Source organism: Dermacentor albipictus, chromosome 9 (assembly GCF_038994185.2).
Source record: "Dermacentor albipictus isolate Rhodes 1998 colony chromosome 9, USDA_Dalb.pri_finalv2, whole genome shotgun sequence".
Lineage (NCBI taxonomy): Eukaryota > Metazoa > Arthropoda > Arachnida > Ixodida > Ixodidae > Dermacentor > Dermacentor albipictus.
Genome location: NC_091829.1, coordinates 10,135,756 through 10,155,292, shown reverse-complemented (window position 1 = coordinate 10,155,292; position 19,537 = coordinate 10,135,756). Strand labels below are relative to the sequence as shown.

The 19,537-nt window shown below is 43.3% G+C and overlaps 1 protein-coding gene across 1 annotated transcript in view; it reads right to left on the bottom strand.

Annotated features, from left to right (window-relative positions):
• LOC135911169 (uncharacterized) overlaps positions 1-19,537 on the bottom strand; it is a 61,096-nt gene that overhangs the window by 29,900 nt on the left and 11,659 nt on the right. The window contains exons 4-7 of the mRNA XM_070525614.1: positions 17,872-18,055; positions 16,529-16,786; positions 10,028-10,219; positions 3,937-4,113 (exon numbers count right to left, since the gene is read on the bottom strand). Coding sequence (XP_070381715.1) covers positions 3,937-4,113; positions 10,028-10,219; positions 16,529-16,786; positions 17,872-18,055 — 811 coding nt within the window. The remainder of the gene's footprint in view (positions 1-3,936; positions 4,114-10,027; positions 10,220-16,528; positions 16,787-17,871; positions 18,056-19,537) is intronic.

Below are 19,537 nucleotides of genomic sequence, written 5' to 3'. Positions count from 1 at the left end.
TTTGAAAATGAATACGGCCAAAGATTTTTTCTTTCATATCGAGCTGCCAGGTTTACTAAGAAATAATCCTCGGAAGTTCTGGCGTTCTGTCATGCCTACTACTGAATCTTCATCTTCATTCACTATCAATGATGAAACTATAAATGATCCTGCACGCATCTCCAATGCATTCAATGAATATTTCCATTCGGTGTACGCAAACGATTCTCATGCCTGCCCTGCTTTTGATAATGATTCAGATTTTTCTATTTCCGACATTTCCGTTGATGTTAATGGCGTTCTTAATTTGATTCTAAATTTAGACACAAAAAAGTCTAGTGGCTCCGACGGTATTCCTAATTCCTTTTTATTTCGCTATTCACAATGGACATCACGCTATCTTAAAATTATATTCAATAAGTCTCTAGATACAGGAATCGTTCCTTCATCGTGGAAACTTGCAAGAGTAATACCCTTGTATAAAACAGGCAGGAAGACAGACATAACGAATTACAGACCCATTTCTTTAACTTCCCAATCGTGCAAAATGCTGGAACATATTATTTACAAACACATAATAGATTTTCTGGAGTCCAACACCATTCTAACTAATGTTCAGCACGGCTTTAGACGTGGTTTCAGTACTATCACGCAGTTAACCGACTTCACCCATGACATCGCTTATCAGTTGGATCTCGGTAAACAGATTGATGCTATCTTCATTGATTTTTCTAAAGCTTTCGATTCATTACTTCATTCTCACCTCTTCCAAAAATTAAATGCAATACTAAAAAATTCCCACCTAGTCAATTGGATCGCTAGTTTCCTTTCTAACCGGTCCCAATACGTCGACTTTAGTTCTGCAAGGTCATCCATACTTGAAGTAGGCTCCGGGGTTCCTCAAGGATCCGTCCTGGGTCCTTTATTGTTTTTAATTTATGTCAATGACCTCCCAAAACATGTTTCCTCTAATATTCGTCTTTATGCTGACGATTGCGTCTTATACGACATGATTGATTCCCCGAATAGCTTTCAGCGATTAAACGATTCCTTTATCTCTTTCAGTGCTTGGTGTGAAAAATGGAAAATGAACATTAATTTTAAAAAAACGGTTGTTTTGTCCTTCACGAAAAGAGCAGCACCTGCAATTGCGACATATTCATTGAATGGGTCTCCTTTAACCAGAGTTCGACAATACAAATACCTTGGCGTAACATTTACTCACAATCTCTCATGGACTTCACACATTGACCAAACATGTTCAAAGGCCCTAAAACAGCTTGGATACCTACGTCGTACTATGCAAAAGGCTCCGAAAGCAACAAAACTTCTAATGTATAAAACTCTTGTTCGCCCCATTATCGATTATGCCGCAACAGTCTGGTCACCACATAACCAAAACAACATAATCAAACTAGAAGCAGTTCAGAAAAAAGCCGTCCGTTTCATTTTACATCGGTATGACCGCTATTTTTCACCGTCGTCCGCCCTCCCAACGCTGAATCTAACATTACTTTCAGTACGTCGTGATGTGGAATCCTTAAAATTTTTGCACAACATAATTAACAAGTCATACCACACTTCAAACACAGCTTGCATATCTTTCACCAAGCCTTCTTGCACGCGTAATTTCCACGAGCTTAATCTTAACCCTCTCCATGCCCGTACAAATACCTTCAAGTACAGCTTCTTTCCCCGCACAATAGAAGTGTGGAATTCCTTGCCTGGCTGCGTTCGTTCACTCCCGATAAGCGAATTTGAAATTGCTGTCTATAAAAACCAGTATATGTAACTATTTAAATCAGGTTTAGTTTATACTTTATGTGTGCGTATTGCTGTGTCGTTGCTTTTTATGAATCGTTGAAAACAATTTGTAAAATTTTTGTAAATGATTGTAAAGATGTTGTAAGAGTCAATGTTGATTTCACTTTATTTTTGTTCAACACTGTTTTTGCCCACTCCTGCAATAGCCCTCCTATGGGGCTGCAGTATGTACAAATAAAAAAAAAAAAATAAGTGTGGTTGGCTTTCAAGTGAAACACCAATTCTAAAGGGCCCCTCACCAAGCCACATAGAAAATTTCGGTTATACGTGCCCTTTAGGGAGCGTTCTGCCCTAAGAATTTTTCAAATTGGTGCATTAATAGCCGAGATAGAAACATTTAAGTGCCGTGAACCGATGATTCCAAGAGGTAAGCACCACTGCCAAGAGAGGCACTCTTTCCACTTGCCCCGCCTAGCCTCCACAACCGAAATTCCTTCCCTGCGTCCTCCCATACCAGAGCTCAAGGAACGCGTGATGCATACGTCATAAGCCCTACCTTCATTTTTTTCCCTTGCTTTTCTTGCCGCGCAGCGCACTTCCAGTCACAGTGACGCGCACAAACTGTAGTGTCTGCCTTGTTTCGCACAGCGCATAATTTTGCGTGCTGTGCACAAGAACACCTAAGTAGCAATATAAGTCAGTGCTATACTAAGGCAGACACAAGCAGATCACAAAACACGATAGCGCACTGGAACACGGTAGAAAATGACCTAGTTTCATTGTCCGCGTGTGCGACTGCATGACACAGGAACAAGCAGACGAAATGGAAGTACATCTGTCTTGCTGCAGTGCGAAGTAGAACAAAAACACCAAGACATTAAGCTTGTTTGGTTTATTATTTCTCCAAGCTTTAATTCGTCTATTTAAACAAAAGATTCCACAAATAACAGATAGTGCCTTGATTAATGTATGTAGGCACACTTGTGTGATATGCGCCGACTCTCCGGCTGGGAGTGCGGTGCCCGTAAGAAGGGCAAACGGCGTTCATTTTGAAATTTCAGGTCTTTCCACAGCGCGTAGCAATGTAATACATAGCAGACATGATCGTTAACATGCATTGTATACACGGCGCTTGTCAGCTCAAGATGGCCAGACCTGGTGAGAAGCCCTTTAAAGGGAGACTAAAGAGAAAAAATATCTCAGCTTTATTAGTGTGCTGTGCTTCTAGAATACCAAAATGGCCACTCGTAATGAGCTCGTGAGCAGAAAAAAATGCAATAGCAAAGAATGGATGGTAATGCCACCTTGAACTTCCTGTACCAGCTAGCCATGGCGTCATGGATATTGACAGAGTCTGCTTGGGCCCAAGTATTTTTTTTTAACTAAATATGGACACACAAAAGAACAGCCATAATGAGAGTGTTGTGGAAAAAACTGTTTTAGTTTACTTACCGCATTGATGGTCATGCTCTGTCAGACGTCTCTAGAAATAATTACTTGGGAAAAATACTTGCATCTGACTTAAAATGGAATGACCATGTAGAGTACTTTAAAAAAAGGGCCATGAAAAAGTTCTGTTACCTAAGGAGGAGGCTTTGAAATGCCGCGCTGGACATAAAACTTCTCGCATACAAGACATTTATTAGACTGCCATTGGAATACGCAGCTGTAGTGAGGGATCCCTTTACCGTGTTCAACACGAAAAAAAAAAAAAAAACTAGAAAGGGTTCAAATAAAATTATCCAATCTGGCTTAACTGTTCTAGCTGGCAGACATCACCCTCACTCCTCTTACAAAAATTGGAACTTGAAGGGCTACAAAGAAGTATGGAAGGGCTGAAATTCCTGCTTATTCTGCTCATTCCTGCTTAAGGCCTGGCACCCGAGGTAGCAGTATGGAATAAATGAATGAATGAATGAATGAATGAATGAATGAATGAATGAATATTCTAAAGGAGCAAGAGACAGTTTAGCAAGTTGCGAGAATATTTTATAGAACTACAATGGCCCAAATATGACAAAGTACACTGACATATGCGATGCCACACCAACGGACTAGCACTGGGGTTACGGTGTGAAATGCAAGTGGAAGTCATGTGGAATAATACTTTACCAGTCTAGCATGATTTAGTATTTTTAGCAACCCTTTAAACTTGAGGTGAGCAAGTTTTGTGCAAATGTTGACAGGACATACCAGCCATCTCATTGGGGTGAGGCCGGGGGCCTTTGGCTGGAAACACAATGCAGTCTCTGATGTGGTGCAAAGCAGGCACGTCAACAGCCTCAAACTTGCGCACATCCCCAGGGTGCAGGCAGGGGCACTTGGTCACCAGTACAGTTCCTGGGGTAGGGTGAGCAGCCACGGTCCATGCTCAAGCACATCCAATGTAGCATGAAGCAAGCGCTGCCTGTGAGTGCTAAGCTGACTAGCACACTGTAATAGCACTAATAATTTCTAGCAATATCTGTATTACAGTACACTTCTGTTAATTCAACTCCAATTAATTTGATTCTCCGGTTAATTCAATTTCAAACGAATGTCTTGGCCGGCGCACACGCATTTCTATGGGCCCAAATTTTCATTATTTTAATCCTAAAATTGGCCTTCGTGGGATAACTCAAACTTGACCAGTCAGCACTAATGCGCCCAGCCCCATTGGTGACCCCAATAGCGGCCCCATTGGTGGGAGCATGCCCCCGTGGACCTTAGGGGACAGTGAATGCATTGCACATGTCATTTCCCATGAAAAACACCTCTTTTCAGCCTGCCCTAGGAAGATTTCAAGCAATAATGGTAGCTCACAAATGTATTTTTGTTGTAGTGCGGTATTTGCCCAATTTTGACACATTCCCGTCTCTTTCTATAGCGAAACTATTCTTTGCAAACCTCACCAAGTTTCGTGACCAAGGATGTTTATTCTCTTGCCAAATAGGCCAACCAATCACAGTGCTGTATGCACGCTGCTGGTTTCCTTGCACCACCACTACATGGAGCTCGCCTCTGCACATCCGCAAGCGCTCACAGCATCCATCTATCCATCCACTATGCCGGCCGTACAGGGGAAGGAAAGAACCAGAAAGCTCCCCTTCGCGCATCCGTGGCTGACGGTGATGAGTAAGCAAACACTTCTTGCTGATAAAAAGGATTCGAATTTCGCTACATACGTTTGCACATGCTGCCTCTGAAACCACAATATGTTAAGGCGTCCTTCGTACTCACTAGTAGTCAGCAACTCTGCTTAACAAAAGGCTCGGCATAATTTGTTTGTGCGTCTGTGCATGTGTGTACTCATGTTTCGACTCTTTATGCACTCACAGAATGCTTCACTGTATATAGATTCCAACTCATTGTATCCGCTGCATTTCTTTTCAGAGTAAATCAAGCCAAAAATTGCCTTTGCGGTGCAATCAGATATGCAACTAGAAATGCATTTGCGGTGTTCGTATGCTTTACAGCATGCCCAAATGTATTGTGGCGTAGCTGACTTCAGGAAACCGGCCATCACTATGCAACACATATTAGGCTCTCGTCCAATATTCTTGATAAATATTGGTTGTGCGTTAGATATCTATTTTGTTTAGGAGCTTCGATGTCATTTCTGCATTAGTTTTCTAAAGGTGCACTTTAGGTATATACTTTGTTTAGGAGCTTTATGTCATTTCTACATTGGTTTTATACACATAGAAAGTAGGCGTGCATTTGATTCGAGAGCGTGTTAGTATTGGGAAAATACGACCAATGAATCAGCGGTGTGTTATACCATTTTTATTGCATCTTGCTTATTTCGACCCACTGGATAATTCGATCACTAGTGCCAGTCACATCTGGATCGAATTAACAGAAGTAGACTGCATATGAAAACACTGCTACTAAAACGGTGGTTTGAGGCAAACGCGTGAGGAAAATCGGTACCATTTGCAGAGACCACTCCAAGAATCCTGTCAATGACAACTGCTGGTGTTCAAACCAAAGCTCAGGCAGAACAATTGTCTGCAAAGCTTGCCACAGGTTGGGATCGTTCCCCACCTGCGGCAAGTTGTTTTTTTCATCCATTTTCATTTCCTTTAATTTACCGTTTCTTTATTTTCATTTATTAAGCACAAGTAATTTCCCCTATGTTGTCCTTGGTGTCAGTGTTTGTTGGCTTCTTATGATATGACTAATGAAAATCGTGCCCCTCGGTTAACCCCCTTTCTTCTCGTTTATCATTTTGCAAGGAGTTTGTGGCAACCTGTTTTAAGTAAAATTGTGTTCTCCATGCTGGCCCAAAGCCAGATACAAAAAAAAAAGTAAGGTTGATGTTGAACCAGGCTTTGAGACACTCACTCATCCTGGCATAAGTGCTCACATTTTCTACCTGGAACCTGACCTTTCTTATTTCTTGTAAACCATGAATGATTAACAGGACATTATCCTCTTATATAGTCACTCCATGGCACACATATGCAACATTAAATGAGTGAGTGCTGCGATCCGTTTGGAGTGGCTTATTCAGAAGACACTACCAATCTCTCAAGCAACCAATAAAATGAGCAGCGGAAGTATTTAGTGGCCAGAAGCAACTATGCAGTCTTTGTAATAAAAAAAAATTTATATACACCATTTTATTTTTGGCCTGCCAATGCTGAAAAACAATGAAAAAACTCAGCTTTAAGTTGAAATGTTTTTGAAGTTAAGCATACATAGGTGCCAAGTTGACACATCAATGTAACAATATGTTTGTATGAGCTGCTTGCATTGGCAGCATAGGCAACAACATTCCTTTTTCAAAGTCATCTCTACAGCCAACTAATATGGATTTTCACTCACGCCATTTAGCAAGGAAAAGAAAATGCAGATGGCTGATAGCAAGCATTAAGCGTAACTGAAAGTAATGATCAAGATGCAAAATTAGTGTGCATAAGTAGGCTTAGCAAAGAAACTTTCCGCATGTAAAAAAGGAGCACTCATTAATCAATAGAATTACACCAATTACATATTTTGCAGTGATAATAAGAATTACTATGGAAAGCTCTCACGTGCATAACCCTTTTCAAAATACACACCAAGAAAAAACAAAATTAGGAGTGCAGAAATATTCAGTTTTGAATATGAAAAGAATAATTCACACGAACTATTCGTATTCGTATTCAAAAAGGAATTAATCAGTATTTCCGAATCTTAGAAACTAGCAAAATATTTCATGAATGAATGTTGAATGAATGAAAAATCGAGATTACACAACATCCAGTACTAAACGCACAAGAATACAGTCCATGTGATGCCATGCCATTGCGGTGCACCCACTCTTTGCACACACAGCAGATTACCTCTAAAACAAGGCATGCTGGCTGCATATGCCTGCACTGACAGTCATGCGTAACCACGCCTGCACTAGAGAAGACTACACACAAGTACCTCCCACCCCTTTGACCCCCTCCCCCCCCCATTCCCTGCACTTCAAGGCGTTACCGCGAGCTCACTCCATTCCCCCACTTTCCCCTTGCTCACACCAGTAGACGCAAAGCCAGAGAGCTCTCATCAAGCCACCATCCTTCTCGGCTGATGCTCACCCTCACATGCTTTCGCTCGCACCCAAAGCATACAGCATGCATGCCGGAATATTATCTTATCACATTCGGAATTTATACATGATGGGCACTTCATTCACGGTGACTCTTCCCACAACGCAATTTGAGAGGTGCAGATTTGAGAGATGGATTTGCAAGCAGACGCTTGTAATTCAACCATTTGACTAGCTGTGTCTGGAAATTTTTATTCATTTTCTCGTAATTATCAGCGGTGGCAGTGAAATTTCGTTATATTGAAATCGTGTATTAACACACTTCGTTATACAGAAGAAACTTGTTGATACGTTCCCGTTATGTATGTTTACGCGGCACCAGCACTCGCAATCGAGAACAAAAAAAAAATGACCCAATAGAGTTACGCTTTTCTTGCCGGTTCATGTCTTTCCGGAAAACACGGTTTGTCGGTACCAACGTTCAGTACGTTGCTAAACTGCGATCGTACGATACGTTTTCTGGCCACTAGATCCCACGTAAACAAGAAAATGTGCGAGGCGCATGCGGTCCAGAACAGTACACAGCTGCCCACTGCGGCAGCTTGTGGGGATCGCACGCGCATCCCGATATCTCCGGAGCGGCCACGCGGTTATCACGCGATAATCACGTGCTCGCTCGCGGATGGTAGCGGGGAGAGGGCACCTCCGCCGCTCCCGCTGCTCTTCGCGCCTGGCCGCGACGCTGCAGCCAAGGCACCCCGTTCCCTCCTTTCCCTTTCTTGGAACCGGGGAGACTCCCTCTCCGCCGCTCGGGAGAAGCGCTATTCCCCCGAGGCACGTTGGTCTCACGGCAGAAGAGCTTGCGAGAGGCCGCATCTCAATTCAGCCGCTGAGACCGCCGCACGCCGTCCCCCCTGTTGCGCCCGGCCTTTGTGTGCGACTCACCGCCCCAGGGCCCGAGCGCGGATCCACTTGGGTGAGCTGAACTCTTATCAGCCTCTTTTGTGGTTCCCACATTGTGCGGTTTGTTTCACCCCAGACGTGCGGAATGCTCCGCCGCTGCGGTTGTGTTTTGTGTTGTGTTTGTATGTGTTGTGGCTGTTGTTGTCTGTTGGAATCACTGTACTCTAAGGTGAATAAACACCTTAGGTTGAGACTCACCCTGTCCCCACTGGCCTGAACCCGCCGTGGTCGCAACTCACTGCGAACCGCGGGTTAGGGGTCACAGCTCTGACTGCTAGGGCTGCTGCGAAAGTGCTAGGGAGCGACTGCCGCTCCGCCGGCGCGGTGCGATCCAGAGAAGGGTCAGGTGCGCACGCGCGAGCCTGAGTAATACCCCTATAAGCTTCATTGCCATACTCGCCCGCCTGTCTCACGTGAAAATGCCGGCGCGCACTCAGTTTCTCATTTAGGTACCAGCAAGCCTTCAGCAGGGTCGTCGGACACGGCATTCACAGCTATCACCACCAAACCTATTGCGATAAGCACCTTCAATATCTGTTTCACAGCGTGCAGTGCCACCAAAGGCGTAACGCACACTTTTAACAGGCAATAACTGAAACGCGCTGTGGTTCCCTGCTGCAGACTGCAGTCGTACACATTTTCCAGCCACTAGATCCCATGCGAACAAGAAAAGGCATGAGACATGCTCGATTGAGAATGTTAATTGAGAACGAGAATTGTTATAATATTGTTCGTTGCATCGAGATTTAACTGCATATCAATATGAATATTCTTGCTGTAAATATATGCTTATTCAAAAAAGTTGATATTGGCCCACCTCTACATAAAGACCATCTGAAAAGCTGAAATGGTGCTCCCTACCATGAACATATAAAGCAGGAAAGTACGTAATCTGGCAGCATATCAGCGAGGTTTTCCGGTAATGGCAAGGCGCACCCAAGTAACTTAGGGATCAATCAAGTGTTTTCATGTCAAGGTTCAAATTGCTCTTCTTTTCTTTTTTTTTTTTGATGCTGGGTGTTTCCTGCTTATGTTAATTACTTTACCACATGCTACTTACTCATAGCTCTTTCAGAGTGATCTATATATTTTCTTTTCTTTGCCTATTACAGGTTCTCATAGTCACTGTTGCCGACGTTTGAAGATTCATGTCATAATGAGAGCATAAGTCACCTTCCGTAATTATAAGCAAAGGTCCCACTTTTGCAGCTGCTATGCTGACACACCATTACAAAGGATCATGGGACTTATTCTCGCATGCATTACATGGATTTCTTCAAGTAAAAATGGCTCAGAAGGCAATGATCACCCCATCTCAGTATGCTTTCTTGCGTCACTTGTTCAGGGCTAGCATATGCTAGATATTCAGTTCAGTTCAGTTTTATTTGTCACAATAGTTATCACAATAGTTTTGCACTACTCAGAAACAAGGATGACTGACTATAAACACAAACTGCACAGAGAGCATGAAAATATATAGCCTCTGCACAAGAAAAACAAACTTCTGCCATTTTTTTTTTAATGCTAGAGCCAATGTTGCAAATTGTTGCCTTCATCAAGGCAACAACTCAAAGACAAGTTTTCTTGTCAAAACATTGGCCCCAGCATGAGACATCTTTTGCTTGACCACCACCGATTATTTCAAGAATGTCTTCAGTCTTGTTTGAATTCCAGGTGTGAAATGTGTTTATATCTGTTCTTAAAAATATAACTTCTCAGCTGTTATTCAGGCACTGTGTATTCCTGTCTGTTGTACTGAAAATTGCAGAAGTTTGGTAATGCCCCATTCTGCAAGGTGCATAGGCTAGACTCGCATACCTGTGAGCACTTGGGTGCTACCTCTGTTGCAGTCACCAGAGTTTGGTGCCCCATTGTGGAGGTCAACACCCATATGTGTGAACTGGACAAACACTTGGCCATACGCGAGAGTTGCAGTCTCATCGAGGACACCCAGCATGTTGCGGCCCTTCTCTGGAGGAATGGCAATCCGGCTTTTTTCCTTAAGCCCAGCTGAAAGTGAAAGCACATGAGACTGCCATTACTCTTACCTGGCAGAAGGAGTGGGGAGGAGGCACCAAGAGCAAAACATGGCGAATATTTTTAAGCATAAAGTGATTGTGGGTTGTGGGTCCAGGTGTTCTCCGGCTTTCGTTTATTTTTTGCACATCCTTCCCAACTTGTTACTTGTTAGGCGCAGTGAATGCGACCTTTATACCAGCCCGGCCTGCGGCTTTCTTGATGCAATGGGACACACCATGTATGGACACACCATGTATTGCACTATGGACACACCATGTATTGCAAGAGGCTCGTTCCCCCAAGAAACAGCGCGAAGCGGGTGATGTCTTAACCAAGACTGTCGCGATCCCGTATATACATGGTGTGTCCCATCGCATCAAGAAAGCCGCAGGCCGGGCTGGTATAAAGGTCGTGTTTACTGCACCTAACAAGTTGGGAAGGATGTGCAAAAAAATAAACGAAAGCCGGAGAACACCTGGACCATGCAATAAGCAACATGTCACCAAGCCTGTACATTGCAGTACCAGTGTAGTGTATTCCATTCCCACCTCTTGCGGGTGCACTTACATAGGGCAAACAGGACGTTGTATCAATGAACGTTTGCGCGAGCATGCTCACTGTGTCAAGATTAAGACTGGCAGTAATCTGGCTGTTCATTGTGCCAAGTGTGGCTGTACTCCACTCCTTGACCACACACGTGTGTTGAAAAGGTACTGCAATCAGATGGCCAGAGAAATCTTTGAGGCATTTTCAATGTGTCAGTTAGGAGCCACCTGTGTTAGTTCCCCTTCTATTGCACTTTGTGATAAAGAACTTAAGTTCCTTAGAAGTTAAGCAGTTGGCCTGTGTCCACCATGTTCTTTTATATTGTTTAATGTCACTGACGCATGCGCAGCAGTAGTTGACCGACGATGACTCGCCTTCCCCTCCCCTTCTTTCACTCTCTTTATGCCTGTTGCAAATTGTATATATTTGCGCAGGCTCCAATAAAGGTGTAGTTGGCAGTCAGCGCTCGTCCTGTGTCCTCCCTTGTCCGTGTTTTTTGGCACTGTTTTAAATATGAATAAGCAATTACCAGCACTGCAGCTTTACGAAAACTGCTTTAGTTGTCGTATACTAGTCATTCATAACCAATTTAGACAAAGTTAAATTTTCTTGCAGTTAGGCCTTTAACCCTTTAAGGATGAAACTTACAATAACCTGAAGGTAATGATTATATTTTGTCAAACTGTGCAAAATACACCAAGAATAAAAATATTCAATGAAAATTAAAATATTTTACGGAAACTTTTCCACAATGGATTCAGAAGCAAATAAGGTATACTGTCTTCAGTTTACTTAATGGCATTGTAGTTTCTGAGACACAATAACTTACAACTGCACAGAGGCACGTATCAAAGTCCCCAGTTCCCATCCCATTCAGTGCCTTCTCAGTCACCCCATGTTCACTCCATATCCGTAATCTCTCTAGCGGCACTTGACAAACCCTTGAACAGATGCTCAGAATTACCTGAACAAGGCCTTCATAACAATTCAGTGCTTATGAATGCACCAAGCCACATAACTACAGTAAATCCTAGTTAACTCAAGCTCTGATATCTTGTAATAACAGTGAAATAGAAATTTTTTTCTATTGTGATGTCAACTCACGTTTTTTTTCTCACCTATCTTGGAACATTTTTGTGCTATACTCCTGATAACTTGAAATCTCAAATGCAAGAATACCAGATGAAAAGTCACAACTGAAGGAGTTTCATACTTTATGTGCAGCTTTGATACCACCAAGAAGTGGAAACAGAATTATGCAGCCACGCAGACTTTTATTTTAACGACGCCAACTAACATTGGCATGCACCTTGCATCTATGTGGGGTTGTGAAATTGCTTGCAAGAGGCCCTGACCTCTTTCCCGTCGAAGCACACCTCCGCACTTTCCACTGTGCTGACCAAGGTCAGTCAGAGAAAGCAACCAAGCGCACTCAGAACACATTGCTATTTGCCCCATGAACTATTAAATGACAAATGACTTCTGCCAAACTTCTCGCAATGCATCTGGGATTGTAGGGGCACATTTTCCAAGAAGAGATTTTATTAGTATTTTCGAGGCTGCTGTGAAAAAGTTGCCTAGGCAACAAAGCAGCACGACTTTCCACACTTTTCACGGGGCAGTGAGCAGCCTCCCTGCACAGAGCTCACTATTTAAGCCAGACACCACGCTCCCTGCTAATTCTTTCCTCCTTTCTATCACTCACATTTACTTGCTCACTGCCAGTTCCTTCTAGCTCTCACATCAAAGCAACGAGCTAGGATTCTAGCTTTTTTTCTCTTCTCATTTATGACACCATCAGTAGCACGTCAATCTGGTTACAGTATTAATTGTGAAATTGAGCAGGACAGTCGGCGCTCTTAAACAAGCGCAATCAATCTGTGTGCTGTGCCCGGACAAGGCAATCATGAGAGCCCACAGTATAGCTTCAGTGAGACTGTGGGTTCTTTCCTTTCCTTAGACTCTGCCATCAGACTCATCACCATCTGCTATCGGACTCATCCTTCCCCGCCCAAATTACCATCACGGTAAAGAAAAGTCAAATGGGAGGCACTGTTGGGTACTACAGCACGTCCTTTCTATGAGAAGGACAGCGGCAGAACTATTTGAGAGGTGGAGGGTGGCGTGGTGGTGACGAGGGGCAAGGGAGATTTAGGTCCTCATCCAACATTACATGTTTTAGGTGTTTCCCCCTTGCCCCTCTTCTCCAGACAGCACTGGAGAGACGGACTGACAGGAAATCACGAAAACTATTCCAAGCAAACGCACCTCGCTTCGTAAGAAAGAGGGCCCCGCCGGGGTGGCGGGGGATTCCTGTTTTTGCATCTCGACAAGCTCTCCCCAAATGATCAGGCTAAACACATGCTGTTACACTAGGCGGGGGGGCCCCGTTTGCTCGTTCTGGTTATCTCGCTTCATACATGTCACTCGCGTTCCGTTGCCCATGGTTCCATATACTAAGCAGGTTAGAATAAATGGGCCCCTTTCTCCTACTGTCTGAGGTGAGGCCTTGGGCTGCAGCCCCCTTAGCCCCCCCCTCTTAATCCAGCGCTGCCTCGTCGGTGCCCTTCGGTGTAACTGCACGAATGCACTTGTGCCACTGCTCGCACGTTCACCGCCGCCGTTATCTTCTCCCTCAGCTGGCTCCGATGCCGCTCATCATGCCAGCATTCCCATACTGCCCCTCCCTCTTCGATGGTGCTGAAAGCGCTAGCCCATCGCCAGTCGGTGCGGTGATTTCAATCTCTAATTCTGTGCCTAAATATATCGCAAGATGAAAACATGCATACAGCTGTGCTCAAATTTTGCATTAAGAAGTACCGTATTTACCCGAATGTAACGCAACCCCAATTGTAACGCGATGGTCAACTTTGCAAGGGCGAAACCGGAAAAAAAACACACAATTGTAAGGCGAGGGTCAACTTTGCGAACACGCAAGATCAAAGACACAAAAATGCGAATGTAACGCGAGAAACCGAAACTATAGAACACGAATGTAACGCAGGAAACAAACTATAGGAAAAGTCGAGAGCAGCTTTATTGAAGTACCTGCAAACCCTGCCTAATGTTCATCCTTGCCACTGATGTTGCCGTCGCTGTCGTCATCACAGCTGGACTCCTCTTTGTCACTAGTTGTTTCCCACAGCAGATCGTCCTCACTTCCACGAGGGCATTGGAAATAGAACATTTCTTAAATGCACGAAAGACTGTTTCATGAGACAGCCTGTACCAAGCAGCTGAAACCCACTGGGCAACAGTAGATGCACTCGGGTGTTTGTCTCCCTGCAGGTGTTGAGGTAGATCCACATTCAATCCAGTCCCAATACAGCTGCTGCAAGTGATCGTTGAACGGCTTGCTCAAGCAAACATCAAAGGCCTGAAGAATGGACGTCATTCCACCCGGTATAACAACCAAATGCATTCAGTCACGCTGCAGCTTTTCTTTCACGATGGGTGTAGGGTGACCTCGAAATGAATCCAGCATCAATTTTGATTCTGGATGCAGCAATGCACCTGGCCTTTGGTCCCAAACGCTGGAAATCCAATCTATGACGAGTTCCGAGTCCATCCAGCCTTTTTCGTGACAGGATACGACAACAATGTTCGGAAATGTTTCTTTCAGGATAGCCTTCCGGCAAAAAATTATGAAGGGAGGGAGCTTGCGACCATCAGCCAAACATGCGAGCATAACTGTTATCCAATTCTTTTCATTTCCAGTGCTACTAATCCGAACTTCGTGTTCATCAGACTTATGCACTGTCCTAACCATTGGCATATCAAGGTACACAGGGGTTTGGTCTGGATTCCCGATGTGTCCAAGTGGCATGTTGTTAGAGCGGCAGAGATCAATGATATACCGCTGAAACGCGAGAGGTTTCGACTCGAAGTCCTCGGGTAGTCTCTGACAAATCGAGGTAGTGCGTTGAAGGCCCTTCGCAAGGTACTGGCCCTTCGCATGAACTTCTGTATCCAGCTGCGCGATGCCTTGAATTGGTTTGGCGCCAAACCCACGTCTCGTGCAAATTCACGTGCTTTGCACTGAAGCATTTTGAAGCTCACCTCAAGAAGCTGGGAGCATTGTTCACCAACGAAGTCCGCAAGACGACGCTCCAAATCCGGAAAGCGGCCTTTCTTGGGCCCACGGAAACCTTTTCTATGACTGCTGCAATTGAACAACTCCTGGCGATGCTTTCTCCACCCCCTTATCACCGATTCGTTGATGTCCAGGCTTCTTGCAGCCGCTGAGTTACCGGTTTTTTCAGCGAGTACAATAGCGCTGCGTTTGAAGCCAGCGGTATACTGAGTGCAAGAGCATGTCATTTTGGATGTAGGTACATTAAGCAGGCAGGAACAGACCATTGTGTCGAAGCGCTGAACAGACAATGCGGCTATGCGCTGCCTGAGGAATCGGTGGCATAGGTCACGTGGTACTATCGTGGAAACAAGTGCCCAGGACACGCCGCCCGTGGCCCAAACAGATCGCTACGTCACTAGAATCACCTAGTGGTGAGAAAAAAGCGCATCCATTTCGAGCGCCAAGGGGTGCTCGTCGTAGAAACACGCTCGTCGGCCAGTTTGGTCCCTCCAAGGGGACTCGTCGCTGGCGCGTTCTCGTTGGTATCATTTGCTCTGCCTTTTTCGCGTGTGCACTGCATTCGCAACTCGCCCTAGCCGTGGTTTGCGCATTGGTTGACCGCTGAATTTGGAGCGCGCGACTTTGAAGGAGCAGGTCAATCGACACGCACGTAAATGCGGCACATTAAGCGAGCTTAATAATGAGTGTTTGGTGCCTTTCTTAGAATTTTTATACCTAGTATTCGAATGTAACGCGGGGGGCGACATTTCACTTCTATTTTTGGTTAAAAAAACTCGCGTTACATTCAGGTAAATACGGTAGCATAATCATAGGACTTGCTTTTTTTTTCTTTTTTTCACGTAATGAAACGTGCTCTTTTTTTTTTTTTTTCTAAGTTGCATGCAGAAACTTTGTGACATGAGACTCACCAATCGGTAAGCTACCATTTGCCTCAGGGCCAATTATTTTGTATACCACATTACCTATATATCGAACTTTTTTGTGATACCCATCAGACTCAATATATCCGGGTTCGACTGTATGTGATAGCTGAGCTCTTCCATAGGTCAGTCTGGATTTTCTCAGTGAAATTATATGGAATTCATTACACTAGAAATTAGCAGCATTCGTTTTTTTTCATATCTGGGAATGGTTCTGAATTGCTCAGAAGAGCAGGCTTCAAGTCTTGTATTCAGATCAATCATCTAACTTTTTCAGTGCCAAGCAGCCTTGGCAAAGTGGCAGGAATGCTGTTGCCAATAGACACTGACATGTACAGAGCAGAGTCACATGAAATCACTCAAAAGTGATCATATCCCTGAATGTTATAAACTGCTCCTGCTATACCGAGCTTTTGTCAGGAAGTTAGCAGTTACCAGCACCTTTGTAGAAAGCCTCTATGTGGTCTGTGAGCGGCCAGCAAGCGTACGTTTTCGTCATTTCGCTTATCTCAATTTTTTCCAGGTTTTATGACTTCCGAGTTAACAGGGTTTTACTGTACGTCTCTAATCACTAGCTTTTCAGTCTTCTGGGTGCTCTACAACAAACCAAATTTTATGAGGCAAAATAGCACCTTCACTCGGCTCGCCATAGTGTGTCATTCCCCGCCTTCTTTGCACATCCATGCACAATATGCGTGGACACCAAGTACAGTAGAGATAGAATACTGATGGCCTTACCAATCATGCTCTGGTAGACAACCAGTATCATTGAGCGAGTGAATGGCTCCTGACTCAGGGACATCCCATTCACATGTAGCTTGGCATAAGGCAGGCTGGTGTTTGTGTAGGTGCCAAGTACTCGCAAGGCAGCACCATCGTTGACAAAGGCATCACACAGCTGAAGCAGCATGTTCTGCTGCAAGTGCAAGAAAACCCGCCGGGGAACATTGAGCTGCTCCAGAATGGTGATCAAAGGGCGGTTCAGGAATACTTGTGCTGCGAAAAACAAGGTGTTACATCAGAACTCTTCTCAGCTTGCCCAATTTGGACAAAGTCCCCCCAAAATATATTTAGATTTTCCCTGTGTAATGATAGCAATACCTAATTTTGTTAAATGAAAATTCTCCAATGGAAAGAAAGTCAATCCCATGAGGAAAGCATGTTATCCAGCTATGTCAAGCCGTAGTATACTGCAGAACTACTCCAGTAGCTGTAATATTCTCAAGTATACTCTCACCACACCCCTACAAGCCAATGCATAGCTTCATTTTGCGGAAACCAAACAAACAAACTTTCAAAAAAAAAGAACCTCAGCTAACTAAAGAAAGCTTCACATTTTCATTTATTTAGTGGTTACCTCTTAAACTTACCTAACAAGATCTAAAAAAATTGTGCTGCAATAATACAAGAAAGGTGTCCATACTGCACTGTACCACTTATCAATAACGCAAGGTTATAGTAATGCACAAAATGCAGGTAAGTGCCCATAAAACTATGCTGTTTATTTCAAAGCACTATCTATACTGCCAACCTTAGAACATAAGAAATACTGCACTCAAAGCTGAAAAATACTTAAGTTTGGTGAAATATATGAAATATTATTTGACTATTGAACATGTTGTTTGTTTATAAAATATTTTCTGACTTTTCCCAACAAAGATACTGTGAACAGGCACTCAGCTCTAAATAGTTGCAGCAATAATGATCAGCGTCACATCGAAGTTACATTTTTTGAAGCATTTACGAGATATTTGTGTAACGGCAGCCAAAAGTTTTATTGTCATTATACGTTTAGTTCTACAACTTCATTCTGCTGCTGCGTAGCAGGTCCGAATAATCAAAGGGTCGAATCAGGCTCTGAAAAAATGGTCAGCAATTGTATTTCTATTCTTCTGAAGTCAGTGTTGCACTTACTATGAAAAATCGTAAAGTTATTGGTTTCAATAGGATAATCGTAAACAAGCTCTAAATATCAGGCATTTTACAATGAAATCATAAAAGTTAGCAGGTATGTTAATTACATTCTAACAACTTGTTCTGTACGGTGCTCAAAGTTATAGTACGTGCTGTCGCATACTCACAGGGGGCAGACACTTTGATAACTTCAATGCTGGCTGATGTGATGCAGGCAAACTTGTTCATGCTTTTGCGCAGAATGAGCTTGTCACCCTGTAGAGCATTATTTGTACACAGCATGCCTTTGTAGCCTGCATACCGAATCTGGATTGCAGATGGAACCTGCACCATGTCCAGCTTTGCACAGACCTGGAAAACAAAAATGTCGCTTACAAGGAATTGTCTTTTTTTACGCTAGTCAATGCTGCGCATTGGTATCAACCGTGTGTGTGTGTGTGTGTGTGTGTGTGTGTTGTGTGTGTGTGTGCGTGCGTTTTATGTGCTGGACTGAAGTTAAATTGTGTTCAACAATAATGCTGATTTCTACTGCAAGAGGGGGAATTCTAAATATCAAGCGCCATCTATCAACTTGCAGCAAAGCGTCTTCTGCCATCTTGTCTGGAGCATGGCAAAAATGAAACAGCTTGCTCGACAATATAGCTACACACATAGCTGCTCCTTTCATCCTAGTTCTGTGATGTCCTCACACTGATGTCCGCTGCTACATGCGAAGCAAGGAGTTTGTGACAATACTGATGACAAGCCATTGTACATTGTACTGCCGTTGTACATTAGATCTATCAGGTGATGTCCTTGGCGTGCAGGTAGGTCCATAAAGACAATGGGTCTGAAAAATTCGGCTATAAATAATCACTCAGCGTCTGTATTTCTGTTTTATGGCATTTGGTTTTTTCCTAAACGATATTCAAACAAAAATTGTAAAATACTTGTGTCAGTAAGACAATCATACACGCACTAAAAATTGGGCATTACACAGCTACAAAGAAACAGTTGGCAAGTATGCACCTATAATTATCTTTCAGTTGTTTCATTCACAAGCTCCTCAGTTCTCAATGAAAATACATGCACCAAATATTGCAAATAAGCCTTTTCCATTTTACCAAGAAGACTCTTTGCAACTTTCATATTTCACTTTGTTTAGAAACAGAAAACATTTGGTATTCAATGTGACATATGAAGTCAAAAATTCACATTTGATTAGATTAGGAAATTTCACTATTCAAACACCTTAAGTCAAAAGGTTATATTATTATCAGAAGCTACCGTGATCTGCTGCGATTAGAACAATATTGTGAGCTGTTTTGTGGCTCTTTAGAGTACTATGTTGTCTGGTTACCCCTGAACAAGAGTTGCCGAAGCACAACACAAAGCATATCACCCAGACATAACAGGCATCCTAGTGGCATCACCTAATCCTGTAGCTTGCCTTTTTACTGAAGTTTTTATTCAAGAAGAAGCCTGCCTTCGAACCACACTCCAATTACCTACACAAATATGTGAAATGCAGAAATACTGTCATTGGATGACCTCTCAACCGATCTGAATAAAGTTTGTTGCATTCATGTGAGAGAGCTGAATTCTATCGATTGCAAAAAGCAAAATTTCAATTTATGGCCTCCAATCTTTTTTTTTTAGATACGTCCAAAAATTGGTAATCTTCAAAAACAGTGAAGAACAATGTTTACAAATGAATACTTCTTCACCAAAAACAGATATTGAGCTTTTCAACTTCAGATGTCTAACAGGTGCAGCATACGGAATTGCGATATTGTTTTCTATTGCCAAGTTAGCTAGAAACTTGATACTTCAATTGTGATACTGTTTTTAATA